This window comes from Phascolarctos cinereus, unplaced genomic scaffold (genome assembly GCF_003287225.1).
Source record: "Phascolarctos cinereus isolate Bilbo 61053 unplaced genomic scaffold, phaCin_HiC Scaffold_5;HRSCAF=322, whole genome shotgun sequence".
In the NCBI taxonomy this organism is placed as follows: domain Eukaryota; kingdom Metazoa; phylum Chordata; class Mammalia; order Diprotodontia; family Phascolarctidae; genus Phascolarctos; species Phascolarctos cinereus.
This window is the reverse complement of record NW_027555958.1, coordinates 287,454,057-287,481,543: the sequence shown is the minus strand read 5'-3', so window position 1 is coordinate 287,481,543 and position 27,487 is coordinate 287,454,057. Positions and strand designations below refer to the sequence as shown.

The following is a 27,487-nucleotide window of genomic DNA, read 5'->3' as shown; positions in this document are numbered from 1 at the left end:
CCACACCAGGCCTGGGGCTGGACCTGGGTAAGGATGAGCAGGAAGTAGGTCCTGCACCCTGATGGCACCAAGAGCATACAGGATTTAGCTGCTTGAGCTGAGCACGTGCTGCCTAATTCCTGCCTGCAGCTCAGCCCCAGCCACAAAGGGAGGTGTCATCCTCATACCCAGGACCCCCATGCTCTTCTGCCCCCGCTTGGAGCAGGGGCAGCAACACCAGGAAACGTTAGCTCACCAACAGGAGGAGATTGCTGAGGGTAGGAGTGTGGAGGAGAGGGAAGAGGAGAAAAACGGTCTTTGTCTCCCCACTCCTACCCCATTCAACTTGGAATGAACTGGGCCAGGCTAGGTAGAGGTACTGTACTCCATTAAGAAGACAAGGATGTGCCGTAACTCCTGGGCCTGTCAGAGCAAAGTGGACGTTAGTGGGGGCTCCCTTCTGGATGAGTCTGGGCTGAGGGTGGAGATGGATCATTGACTTGTTAGCTGTCCTCCTGACAGCAGGATGACAACCAGAGGGCTCTCACCTGGGGCAACTCGAACCAGATGGTCTTGGGGCTGGCAGAAGACCCATAGTAGAGCTCCAACCCTGCGGTGTCGTCCAGGGGACCGAGCTGACGTAGTTTCTGTATGGCCTTCAGAGGGATGGAATAGCATTGTTCCTGTGGTGGGGGAGGACGTGGAAGAGGGAGTGATTCGCTCTGGGAATGGCATGGCAGGCCAGGAAGAGGAGTTATTCTCTAGATCTTTGTGGAGATCAGAGTAGCAAGATGAAGAAGGATTTGACAGGCAAGAGCCCAGGAGTGGAGGGCAGTTTTATGGGTGAGGTGAGGGCAGACCTGAGAAAAGGTGGAGGTGAGAAGGGAAGGAGAATCACGCTCACCTGAGAAGTAGGATCCACCAAGATGAGGTGTTGATGGTTGAGGCCCAGTAAGCACGGGGTGATGATTATTGGCTCACTCACCCGCAGTACGCTGTACACGGTGTATCCAAAGAGAGGAAGGTGTTTCATAGCCTCTGGAGGCAAACAACAAGGATGGGGGATTAACAAACATGTCAGTGAATTGTCTCACTGTTCAAACACTGCTAATGCCTGCTCCACCTACTTGCAATGGAGCTTGAGTATAAAGAGCATAGAAGGAGTTTGTGAGCCAGGATATGACCCCTGGGCCCACGTGGTAGGATGGGTAGAGAATATCATTGGGTGGGGAAAGTGGGTGACTAGGAACCCATAGTCTATCCCGGCAGACTTGTAAGCAGGGCCAAGTATAGGGTGTGGGGAAGAACTGGTGAATCTGGTGGGTTCCTCAACAGCTCCCTCAGCCTGTTCATCGCTAGCACCATCCTGTTCCCATTCCTTCTTGAAACCCCTACTGTTTATTGTCCATCCCCCCTCAAAGAAGGTAGCTCACCAATGAAGCTGATATGTACTTCTCTGCGGCTATATCTCTTCAAGGCCATCAGCTGGCTCTTCACCAAATTCCCTAAGATCTGCAAATTTACCTGCAGCTGTAGTGGCTGTGGGACGTATCTCAGCAGGTCCTGCCTGAGAGACATGTGGGTGTTGAGACTGGCCCTGCCTGAATGCCAGGCCAACTATGTCTAGACCTACAAGTGTTGGAGGGCATGGGGCAGACAAGAGGGGAGGCTTAAAGGGAAGTGATGGGAAAGATGGATTCATGGAGTATGGAAGGAGAGGCTGGCATTGGGTATGGCACCCCTGATGGAAACAGGCCCACCCCTTGCCCTTTTGCGCTCATACTCAGAAGGCAGATAGCTGATCTCTCTGCTTAGGTGCTGCAGGGCCACCAGAGGAGCTAGTAGAGCTTCAACTTGGGGTTGGGTGCTAATCAACAGCTTTCCCTGCAAGTAATCCCGATGTACCTGAGGGAGTAGGGCAAATGAGGGCGAGCCAGAGTCAGGTCCCGGAGCACCTGCTCCTGATGACTTCCTGGCACCCAAATGCATCCCTCTACTTCTGCTTCGAGTTCTCATCCATCCCTCCTGTCTGACCCCTACTCATCCCTCACCATCCGTTTCCCCCTAGCTCAGGGAGAACTAGAGGTGAGGCTGCCTTGGGATCGGGCCAGGGGCTGACCTGGCCATAGTGTGTGCTGACGTAGACTTCATTTTCATAATGCAGTGGGGTGTCCCAGGTGAGCCGGCGGCTATGCAACTCCACATCAGTTTCCCGCATCACATTGTTGAGGTACTCGTTGCGGTGCAGAGGCCTCACTAGTACACCTGCCGAAAATGGTCCAGAGATGCTCACAGTCTGGCCTTCCTATCCCAGAGCCTAGGGCCTCGGAGAGCCCTTCATGTAAACAGTGCAGCACTCATCTAAAAGCTACCACTCCCCTTGCTTAAAGCATGGAATCGAGTCTTCCCAGCATCCACACAAAGGCAACCTTTTGCTGCTCCATCCATGTCACCTACAGATCTCCCTTGAGAAGGATTCAACTGGTCCCATGCAGTGGTCCCCACCTCACCTTTTCCCTTGATGAGGAAGATGGCAAACTCTTGCATCTCCAGGGGCTCTCTGATGCCCATCTGTCTGCATACCTCCTCCAGCACTTCTGCCACTACCTGGTGTGTGGGTGAGGTCGTAAGTGAAGAGGGAAAAGGGCTCCACTCCCCACAATTTCCATTGTTAACCTCCTGCGACTTACTGTAAAGGTCTGGATGATAGTCTTGTATGCCATCCCTCCAGGTAGGTGGAGCAACAGTGGTCGGATGGTCTGCCCCTTCTGCCAAGGAAAATTAGAGTGAGACTGTATAGTGGTGATTAGGCAAACCTACAGGGACAGTGACCCTAGGCCCCTTCCTCTCCCACAGAGGACACTCAGAATGATCTCCCTCCCAGACCGAGTACCAGGAAGGCTTTCATCTCGCCTATAGTGGGCAGGTGCTGGCGGCCTCCGTATTTGACTGTGTGTTGTAAATGTTCTTCGCATGTCTGGGCCAGCTCTGTGTAGAGATGGGGAGGTCAAGACTGAGATCATAAACTACCTCTTGTCTTCTCCCCACCAAAGAAGGTCTTCTCTGGCACTTTGGGTTTTTTTTTTTAACCATCTCCTTTACCGCATCCCTTCTCTCCCCCAACCCCAGCCCCAACAAGCTACCTTGATTGAGGGCAGCATCCTGCAGATACTTAATGACATAGGGCATGAGGGTGGATGAGGGGAGGAAGTAACCAGTGAGGAGGTTAAGGAGGTACCATCCCCGAATGCAGTGTTCCCTGAAAGGCAGAGATCAAAACAGCCTGGATCATCTCTAGCTTCCCCCAAACCCTGCCGTTTTCCTGTGTCCCAACTTCCGCCTTTTCACAACACTCACTGTTGGGGGTTCTCTGTGACCTGTTTGATGAGCTGGCAGTAAATTTCATCTTTCAGGTTGTTTTCCCGGCACAGCTATGGGAATAGGAATTTAGTTTCCAGAGAGTTGAGGACTTGTATCAGGACAGAAAGGTTGGGGAAGGGGGAGGGTGCAGATCCTGGGATTGGGGATAGGAAGGCAGAAATCAGAAAAGGGGACAGCGTAATGGTCATGGGGCATAGGATTCAATTCAGGTCCTTGGGCATGGCAGCATTAGGTGCTCAAGGGCTCTGCTGTGTCCCTGGACTTCTTGCTCCAGTACTCACCTGCAGCATCTCAAATGGTATATCCAAGTCATCTTTCTTCTTGGGCTGATCACCCATAAATTGCATCACAGCTGCAGAGCAAAAGTGAGAGAATAGATAGGTAGAGAGAGCTAGGTGGGTGTGCTGGGGAGAGACTAGGTAGGGGTACCTTGAGTTCCAGGTCCAGATAGGAGTAACTAAGAGCCATGGGAACCCATGCACATTGGTAATACTGTGGTAGGCAGGGAGTAGAGACCCAAGGAAGAAAGGAGTGGAGTCCTGGTCCTAGACACCCCGGAGCACAAATCCAGCATCACAGTATCTGTGATGCTGCCAGCTAATGAATACATTTGCCCAAGCTATGCCCACAACAGTCAGAGATGACTTACCCCTGAAGTTCTGCACAGCTAGCTTGTTCAGCTCCTCAGAGGTTAAGTTGGTAAGAGATTTCTGGATGGGAGTCTGAGGGTGAGAGTTGTTTGGGCAGTGAGCATGGGGCAGTAGTCCAGAAAGGCAACAGACTGTAGAGTCTGAATCTGTCCACCTTCCATGCCAGTTGTCTGAAAGGGATCACTCAGGAAGGGGATAAGTTCCCTCTCACCCCTGACCCTTTACCTTGGTATGTTGCACCAGGCTTCTGGCATGATGTTTTGACACCATCTGGCCCTCCCTAGATTAAAGACAAGGCCTAGTTAAGTCTTCACAGGGAGAAGACTGACTAAGGACTAGTCAGAGGCCTTGGGGGTTGGGGGAAATCAGGCACCCTCTCTTTGTTCGTGCTGTTTGGAGTTAGGTGGGCAGATGAATTTGGGTAGAGGATCATGACCAACCCACAGAGACAGCCACAGAGTCTTCACGTGGGTATGGATCCCACTTAGACTCTGGGCACTTACGAGGTCTTTATCGGCCGGAAGTACTTCTGGGCGTACTCCCACATGGCGTAAGTGCTGGTAGTAGTAGACAGAGTGGAGCTGACATCCAAGAAGACAGAGCTGGTCACCACAGAGGACTCACTGGGTGCCTGGGTGTGGGTGTGTTCACACTGAAGGTAGAGGAAACCCGGTGTCAACGCAGTCACTACAATTGACCTGTTCTGCTGGTTGGTCTCTAGAGGTGGTTCTCTGTTTCTGAGCACCAGAATCATGTTTGTCTATGTCCCCATCCTACCCCACAGGATAACTAGGCGGGTGCCTGAAGTGCAGCCACATAGGGTACACCATCAGAAATCAGTCAAGCCAAAGAAGCTTTTATTGAGCAACTCCCTGGCACCATGCCAGGCTCTGTGCAAGACACAAGAGAAGCAGGCCAACAGTTTCCCTGCTCTCAGGGAGCGTACAGTCTGGTTGGTGAGTTAAGACGCAGGGAACAGAACACTAGGAAGCGTTTGATAACCAAGGGTTCAGCTACATTTATCTTCTGATAAAATACTGTTGAATCAGATACAAAGGGCTTAGCTTTGTTCCAGCCCACCCTGTACAAGCAGTCACAAATCCCACTCCCCAACTGCAATGTGGTCATCCTGCTACTTGAGGGCAGGGATTATGTCTTCCAATTCCTTCCCTATGTCTTGGGGCACCAAGCCCTGGTCTCTACACAGAGTAGGTGTGGGCTTAGTCAATCTCAGCTTACTTGGAGCTGTATGATTTTTTTCCCCCAGGTGAGTCAAGAGAGAGAAGAAAAGATTGATTCCTTTTCCCAGGACTTGATTTTGTGAATTCAGGCCAAGATAGTCTCAAGAGAAGAGGGTGGTGTTCATAGTGCTGGCACAGTTCAGGAATTGCTAGTTATGCCTCAGCCTGGCAGTTCCTCCAAACTCCCTCACCTCCGTGGCCCAGTGCTGTGGAGACAATCTTGTTTCTCCTCTTGGAAGACTCCTTTGCCACCCATCCTTCTGTTCCTTGGGGAAGGTGAAGTAGTCAGGCACAGCAGCCACTTTCACCGTGTTGGAAGGAAAGAGCCCAGATCGACCCCCGATGGAGCCAAATTGCCACCCTGCAAGTGTCAAATGGAAGTAGTGCTGAGGCTAGAGCAGAGGCTCTGATGCCAAGCCTGCGTTCTGGCCCTGAATGCCACCCAATTCACTCGACCAGCCAAAGGACTGGTGCCACCTCCAGCTCCTGTCCTCAGCCCGCATGGTCTAAGTATCCTCCCCTCCGTTCCAGTGAACACAGATAATATCCTTCCCAGTGCTGTGCATTGGGCAGCTAGGTGGCACAGTGGATAGAATGCCAGGCTTGAAGACTCATCTTCCTGAGTTCAAATCTGGCCTCAGACACTAATTGTGTGACCCTGGGCAAGTCACTTAACCCTGTTTGCCTCAGTTTCTTCATCTGTAAAATGAGCTGGAGAAGAAAATAGCAAACCACCTCAGTATCTTTGCCAAGAAAACCCCAAACAGGGTCACAAAATGTCACACACAAGGAAAAAGCAACCAAACAAAAACATACTCTGCATCCAGGGAGGGCACATCAATGTATACCTGGCTCTAGGGAGGCCATGGGCAGCAACTTAATGATATCTCCACAGCGGAAGCTCAGGAGGCTTCGGTCATCAGTGACATAGCTCTGGAGGGCAATAACATAGCTTGAGTCCTGTGGAGGGAGAAGCAGATGGAGTAAAGGAATGCCTCCTCTGCCTGACTGCTCCCTCAGCCTTGTGCTTCAGTCTTCACCTCCAGTTCTTAGTCTCTCAGTCCCCTCAAAGCTCAACTCAAGCGTCCCACATGAGGCCTTCCGCTAGCTTTTGGTGCTACCCTCCTGAAATCACCTTGTACTTACTTTAAAAATATGCTTAAATTTTGCATATATTTGTAAGGGCACAGGTTGTTCCCTGGCCCCTTCTCCCTGCCAAAAAAGGTAAGCCCTTGAAGGGCAGAAGGACTGGTCTCAATTAGTTTTCTTTGTGTCCTCAGCCCCTAGCACAGGGCCTGGCCAATCAAGTCAGGTCAGTAAGCATTTAAGGGCTTACTGTGTGCCAGGCAATGTGCTGTGCACTAGGGATGCAAAGGCAAAAGACAGTCCCTGCTCTCAAGGAGTTCACAGTCTAATGGAGGAGATGACATGGAAGCAACTAAGTATAAACAAGCTATACGAGATAAATTAGAAATAGTCAACAGAGGCGAGACACAACAGAGCGACCAGGAAAGGATCCTGGTATGTAGGAGGTGCCTAATTAGTACCTGATTCTGCCCACCCCACCCCTGCCCTATTCTCCATGCCAAAGATCCACTTGCTTAGGTCTTTTTCTCCTTCCCTTGTTTGGAGTCGTACCATAGAATCACAGGAGCTATGAATTGGAAGGTCCCTCAAACGGCCATCTGATCTAGCCCATACCGGAGAAAGAGTCCCAGCTTCAGTATACCACACAGGTGATCATGCAGCCTTTGCTTAAAAACCTCCAGTGAGAGAGGACCCATCACCTCCTCGGGCAGCCCATTTCATTTTGAATAGCTCTGTTGGTTATGTGGGGCAGCTAGGTGGTGCAATGGATAGAACATCCCAGCTGGAGCCAGGAAGATCTGAGTCTGGCTTCAGACTGTTGTTAAGTGTGTGACCCTGGGCAGGTCACTTAAGCTGTTTGCCTCAGTTCCTCATCTGTAAAATGGGGACACACTGGGGAAGGAAATGGCAAACCAGTCCAGTATCTTTGCCAAGAAAACATAGTCGGACTGAATGACTGAACAACTTGTTAGGAAGTTTTTTCTTATACTGCTGCTCCTGTGACATTATGCTTTACCATTCTTAATTAGTATTAAATGTCTAGAGACTAGGCCCTGGAAGACCTTTGGAACTTTCACATTGGAGCTCAGCTGTCCTGAGTAATGAGATTTCACTGGACCTACCTAGACCCTGACCCAATCATGTTCTTCTTTTCACCTGCAGCCACAGCCACCCTCCCTACCACACCCCTTCCATCTCTTGCTCTGAAACAGTGATCAAGCCCACACTAGTTTAGATCTCCTGTCACCTTCCACTCACCATCCCTCTCTACCTTCTCAGATCAAAACACGCTTCCAGGGGGCAGCTAGGTGGCGCAGTGGACAGAGCTCTGGCCTTGGAGTCAGGAGGACCTGAGTTCAAGTTTGACCTCAGACAGTCGACACTAGCTGTGTGACCCTGGGTAAGTCACTTAACCCCAATTGTCTCACCAAAGAAAAAAAGGAAAAGCAAAACACCCTTCTACAAACATCACTGCCCTCATATGTGTTGTCTTCCCCTTTTAGAATGAAACTTCCTCAAGAGTAGAGATCATGTTCATGTTGTGTTTGTATCCCCATTGTTTAGCAATCAATCAAGCATTTTTAAAGCCCCTAAGTATGCCTCTTTTTTTGGGGGGGGGTTAGGCAATGGGGTTAAGTGACTTGCCCAGGGTCACACTGCTAGTAAGTGTTATGTGTCTGAGGCCGGATTTGAACTCAGGTCCTCCTGAATCCAGGGCTGGTGCTCTATCCGTTGTACCACCTAGCTGCCCCAGTATGCCTCTTTGCAACTTCCATCCAACATTCCTGGTTCTGCTCTCCAGGGTTAAAGAGAGCTAAATCTAATCCATCTTCCACATGTCAGCCTTTAAATATTTAAAGGCAACCAAATATGCCCCCTGAGTATCTTTGCTGCTGCAGGGTGAACTAAATCTAAACTGCTAGACTGTAGGGAAACTGTTGGACCCCGAGACCTAAATATTGAGAGGGTTGGACTAACTCGGGGCTTCTCAACCTGAGGAACCCTGGATAGATTTCAAGGGGTCCGTGACCTTAGATGGAAAAAAAAATGTGTCCTTATTTTCATTAACCTCTAACTGAAATTTGATATTTCCTTGAATTATATGTTTTTTTAATGTTTTCCTATGAAGTGGTCCACAAACTTCACCAGACTGTCAAAGGGGTCCATGACATAATAATTTTAAGAATTTCTGGATTTGGTGATGCCTAAGGTGACTCTAACATTCTTCAAATATTCTGTGATTCCATAGCCTATTTATTGGCCCAGTGGCCTCCACAAACACCTATCTTCTTCCTCCATACCTGTTGTCCGGCCTCTGGGTACCCCCCACCATCTATAGCTGTTACCCAATCTGCCCCCAATGATCCCTCCTCCCCTTCTTCAACTATCCTCTCCTCTCTACCCTTTGCCTACTCACTTTTTTGAGCTCATTCAGAAACAACTCCACCATGGACTTGATGGTCTGGGCTTGAGTTGTGCGCAGTATTAGTTTCTCATTCCTTAAGGAAAATTGGAGAATGCCATGTCCTTCGGCCTTTACCTCCAGGACTTCTGCAAAACTGTGGACAAATCAATCGGGAGTAGATACTATGTTAGAGACGCCTGACTTATCCTTAAGAAAAGGGAAAGCTCCCAGGATGCCAGTGTCTACTGCCACCTCCCACCCCTCCTGACCTGTAGCTGCAGAGGGTCTTGAGGTGGTCTGTGAAGAAGGTGGCATTGTTCACAACTTTGAGCAGGCGAAGGCCCCGATGAGACACAGCCAGAAGTTGTACATCACTGCCACTCTCCCCCTGTAGCAGAATTCAGGGTCACAGTGTTGACAGGGGAATGGGAGGGAAAATCCCCCAGCAGAGTGAGGAGGGGGCCAAGGAGACATGGGAGATACTACACTCTGCTAAGTTGGTAAATTTTGCTTCTTGAGTGCTATGGAAATGTTTGTGTCCTTCTGTTAATTCTGTCATTGCCGTCATTGCCATCAAGCTCGTGGACTCCTTCCTGATGGTAGGAGCTATGTCCTGTCTCCCTTATCTGACTAGGGGCTTCTTCCCAAGGGCAAGGATTGTGTCCACTCTGTTAGACTGGGAGTCTCCTGAGGGAAGGGACCAGGTCTCTTCCTATTCCACTGCCCTTCCGTAATGCCCAGCACACAGGACACTGCATTCACCATGGTGGTTGATTTGGTGGATGGAGGACATGGGATGACATTCCTAGGCACGGAAAAAATGTGCTTGGGCAGACTAGGACCTATGAGGAAATAACCCCCCCCCAAAGCCTTGCACAGTTCCAGATGGGGGCCCTGCCAGGGCTATGTAGGGTTCAAACTGACCGAGACACGGAAGATGCGAGAGAAGTAGTTGTCCCAGTTGTCTCGGGCAGCTACCACAATTCTCTTCTTGATACTGTCTTCAGTGATGGAACTGGCATTCATACCCACCTGCAAGTCCGCTGTGGACAAGAGACTCTCTTAACTTGGCCACTATCCCCCCACCCGTCTTCCTTGACAGTCCCCCTTCCTCTAAGTAACTGCCTTATCCCATCCTGACCACCCAAGGTCTCAGATCCAAAGATGACTGATGAATGGCCAGGATGGTCCCTTTGCAGAGATCCCCACAGATACCTCCATCACAATTGTCCTCACCCCCTCCAATATGACTTTGGCTCCAATGCTTAGAACACAAGATTCTCCCATCTTTTTGACCATCACTACCAACCCCGAGGTTTCCTAGACCCTATACCTAGCATAGCTTTCATCTTGTTCCGTTCATCTGGAGAGATTCGGATACAGGACTCAGTGAAAGTGTCACGCAGGATCTGAGGATGTACGAGGTGTCATTACCATGGAGGCTTCTAGGGTGAGAGTCAACCTCCCAAGGAATGACCACAGACAGAAATACCAATAGTCCCAGCCTCCTAAAGGGTAATACCTCTGTTCCCCCATCACTCTGTCTCTTTCTGTCTATGTCTAGATCCCTGTCTCCCTGTCCCTTAGTGCTTTTGTATATGCCTATGGAAATCTTTGTGTCTCTCAAAGCCTATCTCTCTGTCTCTTAGCACTCCCCCTCCACCAACTGAAAATCCATCTTATGTGAGGGCATGGTTGGGACCCTGACTTAAGAAATGATATGAGGGGTCCTTTATTGCCTGGGTTTCATTTAATGTCGCTGCCTGAAGTATTACCAATCATTGATTAACGTAGTTAGCGTGGCCTTCTTTAAAGTGAAAATGTCCTGGGAGAGAGAACTTGAATTAGTTTTTATCCGATTGCTTCATAATCTAACCTACCTCCAATACCTAAATTAAAGCATATGCCCATTGACTAGGGATTTTAAGTGACATTGGGCAAGAGATGGGAAAGGAAGGAGGAAAGGGACGGGGGGTTTTGGAGGATGGAACACAAGTGACGGGGGAGAGCAGACCCAGGGACCAGAGCTGAGATTCTGAGCAGCCTGGAGCAGTGTGAAACTACTTGGAGTGTCATGAAGTGCAGGGTTATTGAGACAAGCTTACAAATTATCCCTTTCAGGGAGTGGGGTATAAAGAAGCCAGCACTCACTTGTTCACAAAGAAGTCTCAGACAGTAGGGGTGATTGAAGTTCTCCCGGGGGTAGAACACCTGTGAGAGATACAGAGAGATATGAAAGGATCCCAAGCAATAGTGGAGCCCTTGTTTGCATGGAAATGGGAAGGCCCACTTCTAGCTAGCCCCCTCACCTCCTATCCTAGCCCATTACTTACTCCAGGAAGGCCAGACCAGGAGCACTGAGAAGAGAGGACAGAACCAGTCATGCAAGAGAACAAAGACCCACTGTCTCCCTACCTCTTTTTGAAGGAACAGCCTCCAGGTGGCACTGGCATAAGCAAAGCAAACACTGCTTGAGGGAGGAAGCAACTTAGTACTGATATGTTCATCCTTCATGGACAGAACTGGGTCTAGAGGTCAGAAAAAGTAACATTAGGGACTCCAAAACCCTGTGCTTTCCTTTGTCGCTGTCGTTTCAGTCATGTCCAACTCTTTGGGACCCCATTTGGGGTTTTCTTCACAAAGTTTGCCATTTCCTTCTCTAGTTCATTTTACAGATAAGGAAACTGAGGCAAAAAGGGTTAAGTGACTTGCCCAGGGTAACACAGCTAGTAAGTATCTGAGGCCAGATCTGAACTCAGGAAGATGAGCTTTCCTTACTTCTGGTGCAGTGCTCTATCCACTGCACTACCTAGCTAATGGCACCATCCCAAGTCCCACGAAGTAGCTAGGCAGCATAGTGGATAGAGCGCTGAACCAGGAGTCAAGAAGACCTGAATTCAAATCCAGTCTCAGACACAGCTTGCTTGTGTCACTTAACCTCTGTCTACCTCAGTTGCCTCATCTGCAAAATAGGAATTATAATAGTGCCTACCTCCCAGGGAGGTTGGAGGAGGGATTAAATGAGATGTGTAAAGTGCTTTCCAAACCCTAAAGCACTATATAAATGCTAGCTATCATTAGAATTGGCTATTATGTTCAACCAAGGGCCAGATCCTATCTATTCTACCTCCACAACTCACTCTTCCACTTTGTTCCTCTCTTGTGACCATTTCTTTAATTCTCTACTCTCATGCAGACTGTGGTAGCAGCCTCCTAGTTGGTCTCCCCTCTTCCAGTCTCTCTTCTCTCCAGTCCATTTTCAACAAAACTAGCAAAATAGTCTTCCCATGCCTCTGATCTGACTACATGACTCTCCAGATCAATAGCCTTCAGTAGCTCCCTACTGCCCTCCAAGATAAAAAACAAACTCCTCAGAATTCTGCAATCTGATCCAAACCAATGATTCCAGCTTCATTTCTCACTGTCCCTCATCCTTCACTTGACACTGATTTCAGACAAACTGGGCCACTCATAAAGCCTTGGGGCCTCTCTTCATCTGCACAGAGTTGTCTCTCTTCTTTTTTTTTGTTTTAATTTTTAGGCAGTTGGGGTTAAGTGACTTGCCCAGGGTCACACAGCTAGTCAGTGTCAAGTGTTTGAGGCCGCAGTTGAACTCAGGTCCCCCGACTTCAGGGCCGGTGCTCTATCCACCACACCACCCAGCTGCACCTGTCTCCTCTTGTTTATAGCCTCACTGGGTCCCAGCTGTTAAAAGTGTTTTTTGGGGGGCAGTTAGATGGTGCAGTGGATAGAGCACTGGCCCTGGATTCAGGAAGACCTGAGTTCAAATTTGGCCTCAGACACTTGACACTTACAGCTGTGTGATTCTGGACAAGTCACTTCACCCCATTGCCTCCCCCCCCTCAAAAAAAAGTGTTTTTCTCCCTTCTCAAATTTTCCTAGAACGTTTTGTCTGTATTTCTTCCTTCCCCCGTTGCTTCCTACCTTGTATGGTACCTAACTGTGTATATACACTGTATCCCACCATAGAAGTGAAGGACCTTGTCATTTGTTTATATGTTCAGTGATTAGCACTATGGGTTGAAATAAGTATGTGTCATGGAAATGTGTCTCGTATGACTACACACGTACAACCCATGTCGAATTGCTTGCCTTCTCAGGCTGGAAGTACAATCATTTATGACTGGATCCAGGCACTGACTACTGCTCAGTACAGAAGCTTTACTGGCTCCATTTTTCCAGCTTCCCAGTTCTCTCATCCTTGATCAACCTGGTGGCCCTTCACTCCCCAGGGCCTCACCTTATCGGTTGCAGATTTAGTTTGGACACCCAGTCATCTTTAGCCCAAACTCATACAATCCACCAGCCTTTCCGAGTAGCAGGAATTACAAGTATACGCCACTACCCTGGCACAGTTCTAAATCCACAGCCCTATGACCAACTGAGTTAGCAACCCATCCCTGAAGAAGATTTAGCTTATGACAATATAACACCCTTCACAAAGTCCAGTGCTTCAGCCCAGCTCTCCCATATTCAAAAATGAAAGTCTCTCTAGTCAGAACGAGACCTTTTCAGTTCCAAACCCCACCTGTTCAAGATGACTGTCACTTGGGGATGGAAATAAACTTGATTTAGGGACACCTTCCAGATTCAATTATAAAGCTGAAGAATCAGAAAATCTCCAAGTTAGAAGGGGCCTTAGAGTTTCTTTAATCCAAGCTCTTCTACCATGTCAGAGTAATACAACCTGGAAACTTATTCCTCCCCAAAAAGGTCATCAGAAACCTGCCTCCACAAAAATACAGGATGCAGATAACAATCCTGAAGGGTACGACTATGAGTGACTAGGATGGGTCTGTGAGGGTTTCTTCACCTGATGTGGGTGGAGCTGGGCTCTCCGGTGGAAGGGAAGGTGGAGGTGGAGGTGGAGGTGGAGGTGGAGATGATGGAGACTCAGGAATTGAGGTCATGTCTTGAACTGGGGCAAACAAATCCTTCAGTGGTCTCTGCTTCTCTTTGATGGAGCTAGACGATCCAAAGGAGATGGGGGACTTGGGCCGACTTGGAACAGGTGGTGGTGAGTCCCTCTTAGGGCCCAGAGCTGATGCCTAGGAGGAAATGGAGAAGAATTATTCGTGGACATGTGCCTGCTAGGCACCTTTCCCTTTCCTCAGAGGCCCACAAGATGACAAGTCAGTCTAAGGCTGTGAAGGGATGGGGAGGAGGACTATAAGGCTTTTGCTCCTCCCCACACACAGAATCCCCCAAGAAGGAGAAGGAACAGAAAGTCAGAATTGTAAAACCCGGGATTTCAGGAGCCCACTCCCTCAGGTTCACCGGAGGAGGCAGACAGTTGCCACTAAGACCCAGTTTGGCCAGCGCCTCATCCTTGGGGTCATTCTTCTTTATGAAAGATTTTTGAGGCTTCCTGGGGAAGGAACAGGGAGACAGAGGGTCAGTCCCAAGGAGGCCTCACCACCATCCCTTTGGAAAGCTTTCATCCAATTCCTGGTAACCCCTGTGTCCCCGACCTGGCAGGCTGGATGGGTTCAGGCGCTGGTGCAGGGCGGCTCTGGTACATCTTGATGATGTTTCGGATTTCTCTGCTGGGTTCTTCTAGTTTGTGGGCTGGTTTTGAGCTTCGTACCACGGCTCCTGGAGGCCTTTCCTTACTCTCCTTTTGGCTTTTGGCTTGTGGGCTAATGTTAGTTTTCACTTCATCTCGTGCTTTGGCTCCAGCACCATCTTCATTCTTAGTTTTGTCTCCTCCCTCTTTTTTGTTAAGTGGTTTCTTGACCACTGGGGGAGGAGAAGGTGCTATGAGAATGAAGGGAGAAAATAATTAGGTTAGTTAGTAATGCTGGGGGGTGAGGAAGGGGAGAATCTCATCTCAGTTATCTATTCTGTCGCTCTCTTCCTCCTCTTATCCCTACCCAGCGTAAGACCTAATTCATTTAGTTCTCCTACAATCCATATATACCATACTATATCTTTAAAAACCAAATGGAATGTTTTTGGAAAAGGCAGCTTATGTTAGTAATTGGAAGTCCATTGCATATAACATCTTTTTTTTTTTTTTGATGTGTTGATTGATCTTTTTTGAGGGAGAGGCGATCGGGGTTAAGTAACTTGCCCAGGCTCACACAGCTACCGTCTGAGGCTGGATTTGAACTCAGGTCCTTCTGACTCTAGGGCTGGTGCTCTATCCAATGTGACACCTACCTGCCCTGTGTTGATTGATTTTGATAATTTTCTCCCTCTTCTTTCTCTTAAAAAAAACCCCTTCATTATAAGGGAAAGAAGAGGAAACATACCTGTGGAAAATGTAGGCAATATAAAAGCAAAAGATATTAAAAATCTAATTTTTAAAAAAGAAATGTTCTGCTGTGAGGTACTTTTTCTCCCTGTGGAAACAAGGATAGTTAGATATGTATTATATTTACTCTATGAGTATCTATGAGGAATCTGTGAAGGTGAAGGGGAAAAACTTCTGCCTTGTCAGAGCTAAAAATTTGTTTATGTTAAGAAGAAACATTGTAAAGAGAATCTTAAGAAGAGTCTGTGAAGAGCAGCCAACATTCTAGAAAGATTTTCCTGTGATGACTGAAAAAGGGGAAAAAGAAAAAAGGACTAACCTAACATTTCCTGAAAAGAGTGAATTTAGCCTTTATCTTAAGGAGAAATATGAAGAAGATTCTTAAGAGCCTTCAATTAGTATTTGGAGTGAACTGAATAGTGAAACTGTTTCTGAAAGTGAAATCATTTATCATTATAGTGAGGGTTTAAGGTGACTTTGATTGTCATAGCTCGTATTTCGTTATCTCTGCTCTTTTTATTGCTAATTTCATTTGTTAATAAATTGAATATGAACAACTACTAGAAAAGAAGGCTTCTTCAGTGTATTTAATAAATAATATTTAATGGGGGCAGCTAGATGGCACAGTGGATAGAACACCAGCCCTGGAGTCAGGAGGACCTGAGTTCAAATGCGGCCTCAGACACTTGACACTTACTAGCTGTGTGACCCTGGGCAAGTCACTTAACCCCATTGCCTAGCAAAAAACAAAACAAACAAAAAATAATAATAATATTTCATGAACTGGGATGAGGGTTTAAGTCATTCGATTAATTAATGAAAAGAACACAGTGCTTGGCCCATAGTAAGTGCCTACCCCACCTACCTTGCTAGATTGGTATCACAGAACCATAGGATGTCCAAACTGAAGGGGGCCCTAGACATCCTCTAGTCCAATCCTTTCATTTTACAGAGGAGGAGAGCAATTCACAATGAGTTAGTCCAATAGCAAGGGCCAGTGCCCAAGATTCCCACTTCCCAAACTAAGGCTCTTTCTACAATGTCATCCTCACCTTTGATTTCCTCCTCCTCCTCTTCTTCTTCCTCCTCCTCTCCTTGCTCTATCTCCCTCTGAGGGATGGGCACCTTTGCAAGTGGCTTCACCTTCTTCAACCAAATAGATTCTTGCCCTGCAAGGAGGTACCAGAGTTGACACTGTCCCGATCTCCTTTGCTCTGTCCATTATATGGCTGCCTCCCTCCTTCAGCACCCCCATTACCACCACAGTTGCCTCCATTCCTGCTGATGCTGTCCCTAGCCTTTAGTCAAATAAAGGCCCTGTTGCTATATCCTAAAGAGATCATACAAATGGGAAAAGGACCCACATGTACAAAAATATTCATAGCAGCTCTTTTTGTGGTGGCAAAGAATTGGAAATTGAGAGGATGTCCATCAATTGGGGAATGGCTGACCAAGTTGTGGTATATGAATGTAATGGAATACTATTGTGCTATAAGAAATGATGAACACACTGACTTCACAAAAACCTGGAAAGACTTGTATAGTCTGATGCTGAGTGAAATAAGCAGAACCAAGAAAACATTGTACACAATAACAGCCACGTTGTGCTATGACCAATATTGATAAACTTAACCCTTCCCAGCAATACAAGGATCTAAGACATCTCCAGGGGCCTCGTGATGGAAAATGCTATCCACATCCAAAGAAAGAACTATGGAAGTTGAATTGCTATTTTTTTTTCTCTTCTGTTGAGTTTTGTTTCCTCTTTCTGATGGTTCCTCCTATTGGTTTTAATTTTTACTTATAACATCACTAATGTGAAAATATGTTTAATAGGAATACAAGTGTATAGCCTATATCAGATTGTGCGCTGTCTTGGGGAGGGTGGTGGGGAGGAAGGGGGAGAAAAATTTTAAACTCAAAAGCAAATGAAAGTGATTATTGATAAATCAAAATAAATTAATAAAATTTTTAAAAAAATAAGGGCCCTGTTGCCAATCCACAAAGCCCCACTGGACAAAGAAAGAGGACCTGAACTTCCTCTGCTTTGGCATGGTTGTGCCAGAATGACCATTTAGAGAAGTTGCGCCATAGTCCCAGCCTTTGATTCCACCCTTCCAAACATCCCCTATCTCTGCCTGCAGGGCCATTTCCCTTGCTTGGGATCTTTTACCTATCTTCTGGAAATAATCCCGTTTCTCCTGGAAGGTATTGGGTTGCCTCAGTTTCTCTTCCTCCACTTCTGGAATCTCTGCCTGTTGGGAACAAGATACTGACTGCCTCCTCCCCCTTTGTCCAGACCCTTGCTATACCTTGACAGAACTCTGCCATGCTCATTACCCATTCCACTCCAACTGTGAGCTGGGACATGTTGGCCTCTCCCTCCCTCTTCCTTCTTTTCTCTTTCTTGGCTGATTCATGTTTTCCCCCAAATGCTAAGATCCTAGAATCCTCTGTCCCCGTTTCTACCCTTGACACTGCCACCAGCCTGGTTTTGCTGTTTCCCTTGGGACAAGACTCAGCCTATCCCCCCTGAGAGCTCTCATTTATCCCTCTCAGGTCTGTACCGGTTCCAGGCTCCTTTGGGGCTCTGCCTTAAGAACAGGTGAGCTTTTGCTGACAACAGCTGGGGACTTCTTTGGTTTGGGAGTGCTGGGAGTGAGCTGGGGCGCATATATGGAGGCCTGGCTCAGGCGCTGAATTTGGGCCTGCTGCTCCAGGGAAAGAGTCATGGCCTGGGTGGTCATTTGCTGAGCCTAGGTAGTAGGAAAAGGGAAAGAGCAACCCTGGTGAGAGAAGAAGCCCTCCTGGATATCCGCACCTGAATAAGAAAACTAAGCAGAACCCTTTCTCCAACAAACCTGTCTCCTGATTCCCACCAGCACAGCATTCATAGAACAAGTGACTTAGAAGTCATCTACTCTAATACATTCATTACATGGAAGAAATAACTTGCCAATGTTATAGAGGTAGTTTCTGTCAGAGTCAGGATTTGAACCCAGGCCCTCTAACTCCAGAGGCAGTGATTTTGCTGCTATATCGTGCCCCCTTCCCATACATCCTGCCCCCTCCAGCCCTCACCAAGATCATGGCTTGCTGGTTGATAAAGCTCTGCTGCTGTGCAGCCAGCTCTTCGGCACTGAGTGTGGGCACCACTGGCTGGGACTGGGATGGCATCATCATGCCTTGGAAGCAAAAAGGACACAACAATGATAGGCAAAATGTATACAGTGCTTTAAGATTCACAAACAACTTTACATACATCATCTCATCTGATCCTTGCAACGATCCTGGAACATGGATATTATAGGGATCGTTATCCATACTCTACAGATGAGGAGAATGAGGTGTCAGAAACATTAAGTCCCTCACCCATGGTCACACAGTCAGTTACTGTCAGAAGTGAGTGTCAAACCCAGAGTTCAACTGGTCCTAGTCTCCACTCTCAAACCACCACTGTGGCTATCTCCCTGATAGGCAGGAGTGGTCTTCCAAGCCCATTATCCGCCCTACTTCCAACGGGAAGCTGTGACACTCTGACATCACCTTCCCTCCTCTAATAGGCACACCTATGTTCTGGTCACCATCCTAGAGAAGGAGACAATAATCCCACACCCACTCTATATGCGAGGTCTTCCTACTTCTTTCCACTATACCTGGCATGGCTGGGACTCCACCCATTGAAGGCACAGATGGCATTGATGGTATTGCTGGCATGAGTGGCACAGGTGCCGGCATCATTGCCCCCATGGCAGGCTGGTAGTTCGGCATCTGCATCATCCCTGGATACACTTGGGGATGAGGGAGGAAAGGAGAGAAGACATCTTGTTTCTATCCCATGGGTAGGCATTTAGGATGTGTGTCTACTTACAATCCCCTCCCTGTGTCTGGGAAGCAATTCCCTACATTCTTAGTGCTGGAATGACAGCCCATAAAACCAGGTCCAAGGAGAACCAGGGAAAAGAGGTGCCCAGCCACTCAGGTATTTACTCTCTACCGGCACTCAATTTCCCTAGTACCCAGTGACCTCATGCCATGTGTCTAAGACCATGAGCAGACCTCTTCTGCCAACCTGTGGTCATTTGCACGGCACCCGCTGGTCCCTGATACTCCAAGCCTCAGAGGAAGACCTCAGGGAAAGGGATTGGACAATGCTAGACCTACTGATTAACACTGAGGCAAACCCCAGCTCAGGGTTCAGTGAGGTGTTAGAATCTAAGAAAAAGCACCCACACAGGCAGCCCCCAGTGAATGAGAGCATGCATCTAGGTGCCAACGCCTATAAAAACTGCCATCACCTCTGCTTTTCCCAGGTCTGGTCTGGGTGTGCCCAAGGATGCCAGGAGCAAGTGCTATACTCACTCAAGGAGTAGCCTCCTTGCTGAGTCCCAATGCCTCCGCCACCTTTCATTCGGCTGTTCAGTGCCCTGGTTTGTTCTAGACCCTGCTGTGACAAAGAGCCAACAGCACATCAGAGACCAGGGCCCTTGGGGGTATGGAGTGAGACCAGTGCAAGGACTGGGGGAAGAGGCAGGAGAGGAAAGGATAGACAGAGACGATTGGAGGATGGATCAAGACGGAGAAGAGGAGCCCGGAGAGGACCAAGGGAGCTGGCAGATTCTAGACAAGCATGTAGAACTCACCCTGGACCCTGGGGAGAGCACAGGGTCAAAAAGGTTATCCAGGAACCCATCCAAGCTCTTAGAGCTCTGGGGTTGCCCTGTTGGGAAGAGAGTTAACAGGGATCGTTAAAATCCCTTCCAGGCCCAGCACCCTTCAGCCTCGCATGGCTTCCAAGCCCGATCCTGCAAATTCATTGCCCTCCATCTCCTGTCCTAAAATAACCCCGCTCTTGGTCTGCTTTAGGAAGCCAGTTATAGTCCTCACTTGGGTAGCTCCTTTGAGGCAGTGATGGGGCAGGACCTAGAGGTGGCGCTGGAGTCAAGAGAGGAGCCTGGATTCCTGGGGGTGAGGGGATGTCTTCAGAAGTCCTGTAGGAAACAGGGGTCACATCATAGGTAGAAACAGGAAGGGAAGTGGATTCACCATACCCATCCCAGGCACGATGCGTTGAATGGGGCAAGCAGAAGCACTCACCCATTATGAGGGGTGATGGGATAGCTGTCAGGGGCACTGGGGTCCCCTAAGTACTCGGTCTGTCCAATCAGATCCAGCACAAAGTCACAGCCTGCCAAGTCCTGCCAGGAATCTCCAGAGATCAGAGACACTGACCAGCCTCGTATAGGCTGCTCTATGCCCCTGGGACAAGGGTAGGTGTAGGAAAGAAAGGAGGAAAGTGGGGTCAATTAAAGGCTGTGGCAAAACTCTGGTTCAGCTCCTACACACACGCACACACACACACACACACACACACACACACACACACACACACACACAAAACATGCCTGAGAACCAGTGTCTATAAGAGCTCATTAAGATTAATAATAGCTAGAATTTATATAGCACTTTAAGGTTTACAAAGCCTTGTTTTAACCCTGGAATGTTATCCCCATTTTACAGATGAGGAAACTAAGGCTGGAAGAGATGACATGACTTGCCCAGGATCAAAGAACCAGTAAGAATCAGAGGCAGGATTTAAACTCAGATCTTCCTGACTTCAGGTCTATCACTCTATCTATTGTACCACCTGGCTACTTCTAATATTCCCCAAGAACAACTAGCACGTATTTGGTATACAAGCACCCTTCCACTACTACTACTGGATTTTTCTTAGTTAGTGATGAATATTATACCACAAGGAGAATAATTCCACCATTTGCATTTGCCTAAACTTTCTCCTCTGTCTAATCAATCCTCCAGACAGCCACCAAAGTGATATTTCTAAAGCACAGTTCTGACCATGTCATTCCTCTGCTCAACAGACTGAAGTGGATACTAGGCCTATGCCCCAACGAAATCACAGAAAGAGGGGAAGGATCCATACAGACACAAGTATTTATACTCTTTTGGTGGTGGCAAAGAACTGGTAGCCAAGAGGGTGCTCATCAAGTGGGGAAATGGATGAACAAATTATTTTATGTGACTGTAATGAAATCCTATTGTGCTATAAAAATTGATGAAGGGGACAGTTTCAGAGAATCTTAGGAAGACTTGTATGAACTGATGCAACACGAAGTAAGCAGAACCAGGAGAATAAACTGTACAATAACAACAATATCGTAAAGCCAAACAACTTCAGAAGACAAGAACTCTGATCAACGCTATGCCCAGCCAGGACCCATGATGCAGCATATCTTATGTATACATTCATATATATGTGTGTATATGGGTATATATACATACATACACATATATATCATACACACACAGAGATACAATACTACATATACCCATCTCCTGACAGAGAGCAAGGTGATGATGATAGACTCAGAGTGAGACATACATAATACATACATACCGAATGAGACATAGATTTTTGAAAATGGCTTGTGAGGGCATTTGATTTGCTTAACTATGCATATTTATTATAAGGATTTTGTTGGGGGCAGCTAGGTGGTGCAGTGGATAGAGCACCGGCCCTGAAGTCAGGAGTACCTGAGTTCAAATCCGGTCTCAGACCAAACACTTGACACTTACCAGCTATGTGACCCTGGGCAAGTCACTTAACCCCAACTGCCTTAAAAAAAAAAAAGAAAAAAAAAGGATTTTGTCTTTTCTTTTTCTATGGGAGGAGATGGGAAGGAGAAAAAATGAGTTTTTGTTAATTGAAAAAAATTAAATTAAATTTTAAACATTAACTCTAGTGAGTCCATGTTACCTCTAGAATCAAATACAAACTCTGTCATTTCAAGTCCTTCACAATCTGACTCTAGTCTATCTTCCCAGTCTTATTATTTCATCAACATTTCCCAACATGCACTTTGGGTCAACCAAATTTACCTTCTTGCTCTTCCTCATACATGATATTGTATCCCCTTTCTGTCTTTGCCTGAAATGCTCCCCTCTTCACCTCCATCTCTTAGAATCTTTAGTTTCCTTCAAAGATTAGCTGAACTTTTCCCCCCTTACAAGAAGCATTTCCTGAGGGCAGCTAGGTGGTGCAGTGGATAGAGCCCTGGCCTTTGAGTCAGGAGGACCTGAGTTCAAATCTGGCCTCAGACCAAACACTTGACACTTACTAGCTGTGTGACCCTGGGCAAGTCACTTAACTCCGATTGCCTCACCAAAAAAAAAAAAATAAGCAAGAAGCATTTCCTGATCTCTCCAACTGCTAGGGCCTTTCCTACTCCAAGATTACCTTCTATTTATTTTGAGGAGACATAGTATTTAGAGCCAGAAGGCACCTCAGAGACATTGAACCCAATTCCCTCATTTTGCCGATGAGGAAACAGGCTGAGTGTCTTGCCTCGGGTCACTGAGCTAAGTGTCTGAGGCAAGATTCAAACTCTCTATCAACTATGCCAAACTACCTCCTATAGAATATAAGTTATTTGAGGGTGAGTATTGTTTTGTTTTTGTCTTTGTATGTCCCTAGAGCCTAGCAGAGTGTCTGGCACATAAAAGGGCTTAATAAATACTTTTAAATTATTTAAATTTTTAAAAAATAGTTTTAAATTTAAATTTTTTAATTTAAAAGTTTTAAATTTAAAAGTATTTAAAAGTAATTTAAAAGTTTAAATTTTTAATTGTTTTAAATTATTTTAAATTGTTTAAATTTATTTTTTAAAATTTAATTTCATTTTATTATCAGTTTCAGATTATCTCCCCACCCCATTACTCTCCCTCCCATTGAGAAGGCAAGAAATACAAAACCCTTAATAAATACTTGTTAACTGATAGGATGATTGTTAACCATTTACACACACACACTAAGACTCACATAAGAAATAACTCACATTTGGGGATTTGTTTTCTTTGACTATGCATATCTGTTACAAGAGTTTTGTTTTGTCTTAATGTGGGAGGTGGGAGGGAGAGAAAATAAATGCTCATTAATTTTAAAATAATTTGCATGAATGTACATACACACGAGACACTTTCACACAAACTCTTACAACATACACATGCTCAGTCATACACACACAATAATAACTCATCTATCTTAAAGCTTACAAAGCACCTAAGGTATAATACTTCATACACATACAGATACACATTTTAGACACTTTCCTGTATACATATACACATGAAATCACTGGCAAAAATGCCCTGGGGAGTGAACATTGTCTCCTTTTATCCATAGCCTGGTCTAGTGAGAACAGTGTCACTCCCAAGACAGCAGGTGGCCTAGGAAGGAAAAAGCTTGAGAGAAGTGGAGGAGGAAGAGGAAGAGAGAAATTCTGAGTAGGTCCAATGCCCTTGCCTAACCCATCCCCACCTCCCCATGCCAGGTTCCCTAGGCTCTCTTACCTGGTCTGTAGGATCCACCCAGCAAACTCTTCCCCTGTGGTCCAGGATTTGACTTCTGCTGAGTAGCGCTCTTCTGCAGGAATGGAACAGCTCAGGGGTTAGAAGGTTGGGCGGAGATAGAGTGAAGGAGGGCGTTACCCATGTGAGGGAAGTCAATTGTCACCATGGTAATTGCTATGCAGACGATGAGTAAGGATCACCATGAGGAATCAGAGGTCATCAAGGGGAGACCCAGGATACTGGGTACCAATACTTTGTAGGATCAAAGGTCAGGAAAGATGGAAGGGAACCGTAGGGACTGAACACAACTAAGGGCTAGAAGAGGGGTTGGATAGGGAAGATATTGGGAAGTAGGTCTTGGCAAAGGAAGGTTTGACTCTAGTAGTGACTTTGGGGGAGAGGAGCTGAGGAAGGAGATGCTCAGTCCCATTTACCACTGAAAGTGAAGACATCGAGGACCATACGCCCACATCGCCACCCTGAAATCCACTCCAGCTGCGTAGGTGGGTAGGCACGGACACTGTTGACCACTGACTGGGACTGTTGCAATGCCCCCAAGAGCTTGTGCTGGCACACAGCTGCAATACCCTTTGGAGCATGGTCAGACACAAACCTACAGGGAAAAGAAAGAGCTCAGGATGGGAGACACTGACCGCTGGGTTGGCTTGTATAGAAATTACTCCAAATGTAGCAGGAAGAAGTCAGGCTCTCTGGAAGCCATGTCCTTCCTGGGCCTTGTTGCCTTACATAGCTGTTCACCTTCTTCCTGCTCTGTTCCCCATATCCTATAAGCCCCTAGCCTCTCTTCTCTCTATGTCTCCTCGTGCCCTGTGTCCCCTGTCCAGCCTCCCAGAGGCCCCCTCAACTCCAACCTACTTGAGCAGTGGCTTCTGAAGGGTTGTTGTTGGGGTGAAGGCACTGAGCAGAATGGCCATGAGTGCCCAGCCTCGATGACTCTGCTGTTCGTCTGGGTTGTGCCATAGCTGGGTCACAAGTTGGCAAAAGATCTCATTTCTCAGGGCAGGGTGGCACTGCCCCTGGTGGGCCAAATATGTGCCCAGGGTCTGTTCCTGCCAGGACTGAAGTGATAGGTCACCCAGGAGCCGTAACATCTATTGACACAAAGGGGTTGAGAGACAGGAGTGAAAGTTGACTTCGGGATAGGGATAAAGTGCTAGGCCTAGAATCAGGAAGACCTGAGTTCAAATCCCACCTCAGATACATTCTAGCTGTGTGATCCTGAGCAAGTCACTTAACCTCTGTTTCCCTCAGTTTCTTCAACTGTAAAATGGGGATAATAATAGCATCTACCTCCCAGGGTTGTTGTGAGGATTAAATGAGACATATTTGTAAAAGCCCTTAGCACAGTGCCTGGCACATGGGAAGTGCTATATAAATGCTGGCTGTTTCGTTGCTGCTGTTGTTAGAGGAAAGCATAGAGTCAGAGATGGAAATCAGAAGATTCAGTGAGGTGTACTGGAAAGAACAATGGATTTATAAGTCAAAGGACTTTGGTCCCAATCCTGGCTCAGTCATATGAATGACCTAGGGCAAGTTCTTGTCCTCATTAGACCTCCCTTTGCTTATCTGTAAAATGAAGATGTTGGACAAAGTGACTTGTAAAGTTATTTCCAGTTCTAGAGAGATGATCCTATGAAGAGGGACTGGAGAAGACCTTAGGTACTCAGAGGACAAGTAATCCTCTAGATGAGTAGTGGGCTCTTGGCAGTCCCTTCCACTCCACCCTGGCTTCTTGACCCAGTGCTACTTGGACCCTCTTCCCCGCTAGCCACCGTCTCTCACTTACCACTTTGTTGACATCCAGGGCAAGCTGAAGGCTAACCCTATCCAGATGAGTCAGAGGTGACGTCAGGGGCTGTCCCAGAGTGGGCAGGGTTGGCTTCTGAAAAGGAGGATGTGTTGGTGGCTAGGTGTGGTGGGTGCTAAAGTAAAAACAATCTGAGAAGGCTGCCCAGAGGGAGGATCATGCCAAAAGGGGAGAATCACACAAAAGAAAACTGAGGGTAATATAAATGTGAGAAAGGGGTTTATAATTCAATTCAGCTTGATAAGCATTTATACTATGTGCCAGGCGTGTGCCCATGGCACTGTGTTAGACACTGGAGATACACAGATAAAAACCAATGCAGTTCCTGCCCTCAAGGAGCTTATGGTCTGCTGGGGGAATATGTACACAGTTAAATTAATACAAAAGTAAATAAAAAGTAATTTTTGGAGGGTGGAGATTGGAAGGAAAGGACTAATAATTGAGGGGGATCAGAGTTAGCATTGGAACTGAGTTTTGAAGAGAGCTGGGGAATCTAGGAGGCACAAGTGAGGAAAGCACAGGAGACAACCAGGGCAGACGTGGAGAAAGGAGAGGCAAAAACGTCATGTTGGGAGAACAGCAAATGAGCCCATATTTGGAATGTACAGAATGTGATGAAACCAATAGAGGCAAGCAGGCAGGGAAGAAGCAAACAGTACCTGAAAGTTTTCAGAGATGAAGCTGGAAAAGGGGAATCTGTCAATGTCAGGAGGGAGAGCCAGTTCGTCCTGAGCTGTGACCTCTGGGGGAAGGGCTTCTGTGATGTTTTCTGCCATGACATGCCGACGACCTAGCAACATCCCAGAAGCATGAGGCCAGGCACAGGGGGCTCCTGCTATCTCCCCCTTCTCCATCCTGCTTTTGCCTATTCCTGGGATCCTTCTCCAGCCCCTCACCACCAATGCAAAATCATTAATTACAATGAAACATCATTGAAACGCCAGCTGGGGGAAGGAAGTAGGACCACTCAAGGTGGGTGAGGGACTTGAGGGCGGGGGACAGATAGGCATAGGGCAGTGAGAACAGCAGCCACGTGGACAAAGCAGATCCCAAATGCTGCATCCACACCCAGGGGAGAGAAGTGAGTACCTCAGATGGTGTAACAGGGGTGGGGATTCTTCCCCCCCTCCCCTTTTATAAAAGCATTCTTAAAGTTTTACTAATGCCTTGCTTTTTGTATCATAGCTATAGTTGCCCCCCCCACCTTGTCAGTGTGTCTACCCTTCTAACAAAGAAAAAAAATGAAAACAAAACCAACCAACAAAGTGACTTAGCCAACAATGTATGCAATAGTCAATACCTAAGCATCTCCCACCTCTCCAATAAAAGAAGGGAAGCTTATTCAGAACTCACCTTCAGAGGTCTTCAGCACAGCGGACAACTCAGCCGGGATTTCCAGTCTCCCCAGCTCCTGGGCAAAAAGGGAGGGAGCAATTTACCCAAGTCCTAGGAGAGGGAAGACTGGGGAGGGAGGCAAACCCTATCCCTTTGCTGCCTGGTGTCAACTGAGTCCCCTTCAAAGTGTAGGAGAGGGATTGTTGAGGCTTGGCTTAACAGGAATGCAAAAACTATAGTAACCCCTACAAAGCAGAGCCCTATCCGATGTGCCTGCTTAGAAACTTGCAGAGAGGAAGCAGATGGGATACCGAAAGGATCAAAAGAAGGCAGTATTCTAGGGTTTCATCCACTTGGGCCCTCAGCACAGCCCCTATCCCCAGCTGAGCACATCTCAAGAGGAAGAACCCATTAGATGGGCTTCTCACCATAATGCTGTCTGGAGAAGGTAATGCCTAACTGGATTACCTCCCCACCTCCATTGACTCTTAATACCTACCATTCTTGAAATGACTGCCCTTGTCTCTTCACCTGGTGATTGGTTTTTGTGCCAGCCTGGCCAGGACCTGAGCTGTGGGGAGAAGTTAAGGGTATGTGGGTGGGGTGGGAGCAGTGCTAGAGAATCCACCAAAGGCCTTGTTAGACACTTGAGGATGTTCCAGTGTCCCAGTGCCTGATAGTGCCAGCCTTGGTTCCTTTAAGCCCAGCTAGCTGTTTTCTGTTCCTGACCTCAGGGAGTCCCCGAAGCCAGGAGAGAAACAAATATGACTAAAACCATGGCTAGGGGTGACCCTACTCATCTGGTCACAGTGCCCCTCATCCCAAGAGTCCTTACCTGTCTCCAGCTCTGTATGTGTTGTGTCTCAGCACCAGAGAGGGAAGAAAAATCTATAGAGGACAAAGTCTAGCTAGGGAGGGGCAATGGGAGGAGGT

At 47.3% G+C, this 27,487-nt stretch overlaps 1 protein-coding gene across 1 annotated transcript; it reads right to left on the bottom strand.

Moving 5' to 3' along the window:
* Window positions 1–433: 433 nt before the first annotated feature.
* MYO15B (myosin XVB) lies at window positions 434–27,114 on the bottom strand. Its single transcript, XM_078155743.1, has 41 exons — window positions 27,054–27,114; window positions 26,573–26,630; window positions 25,879–26,009; window positions 25,199–25,294; window positions 24,268–24,503; window positions 23,826–24,004; window positions 23,392–23,464; window positions 20,119–20,280; window positions 19,909–20,012; window positions 19,665–19,741; window positions 19,384–19,465; window positions 18,678–18,812; window positions 18,103–18,206; window positions 17,589–17,777; window positions 17,195–17,276; window positions 16,074–16,190; window positions 14,237–14,522; window positions 14,043–14,133; window positions 13,579–13,813; window positions 11,160–11,272; window positions 10,896–10,955; window positions 10,078–10,153; window positions 9,669–9,787; window positions 9,014–9,132; window positions 8,757–8,898; window positions 6,100–6,211; window positions 5,411–5,612; window positions 4,514–4,747; window positions 4,236–4,290; window positions 4,010–4,082; window positions 3,642–3,712; window positions 3,337–3,410; window positions 3,123–3,238; window positions 2,873–2,967; window positions 2,670–2,747; window positions 2,490–2,586; window positions 2,099–2,244; window positions 1,747–1,884; window positions 1,413–1,542; window positions 884–1,068; window positions 434–662 (listed from the first exon to the last, which is right to left on the bottom strand). Exons 1-41 carry the CDS (start codon window positions 27,054–27,056, stop codon window positions 483–485), a joined length of 5,055 nt encoding a protein of 1,684 aa, XP_078011869.1. The 5' UTR covers window positions 27,057–27,114; the 3' UTR covers window positions 434–482.
* Between the last annotated feature and the right edge of the window lie 373 nt (window positions 27,115–27,487).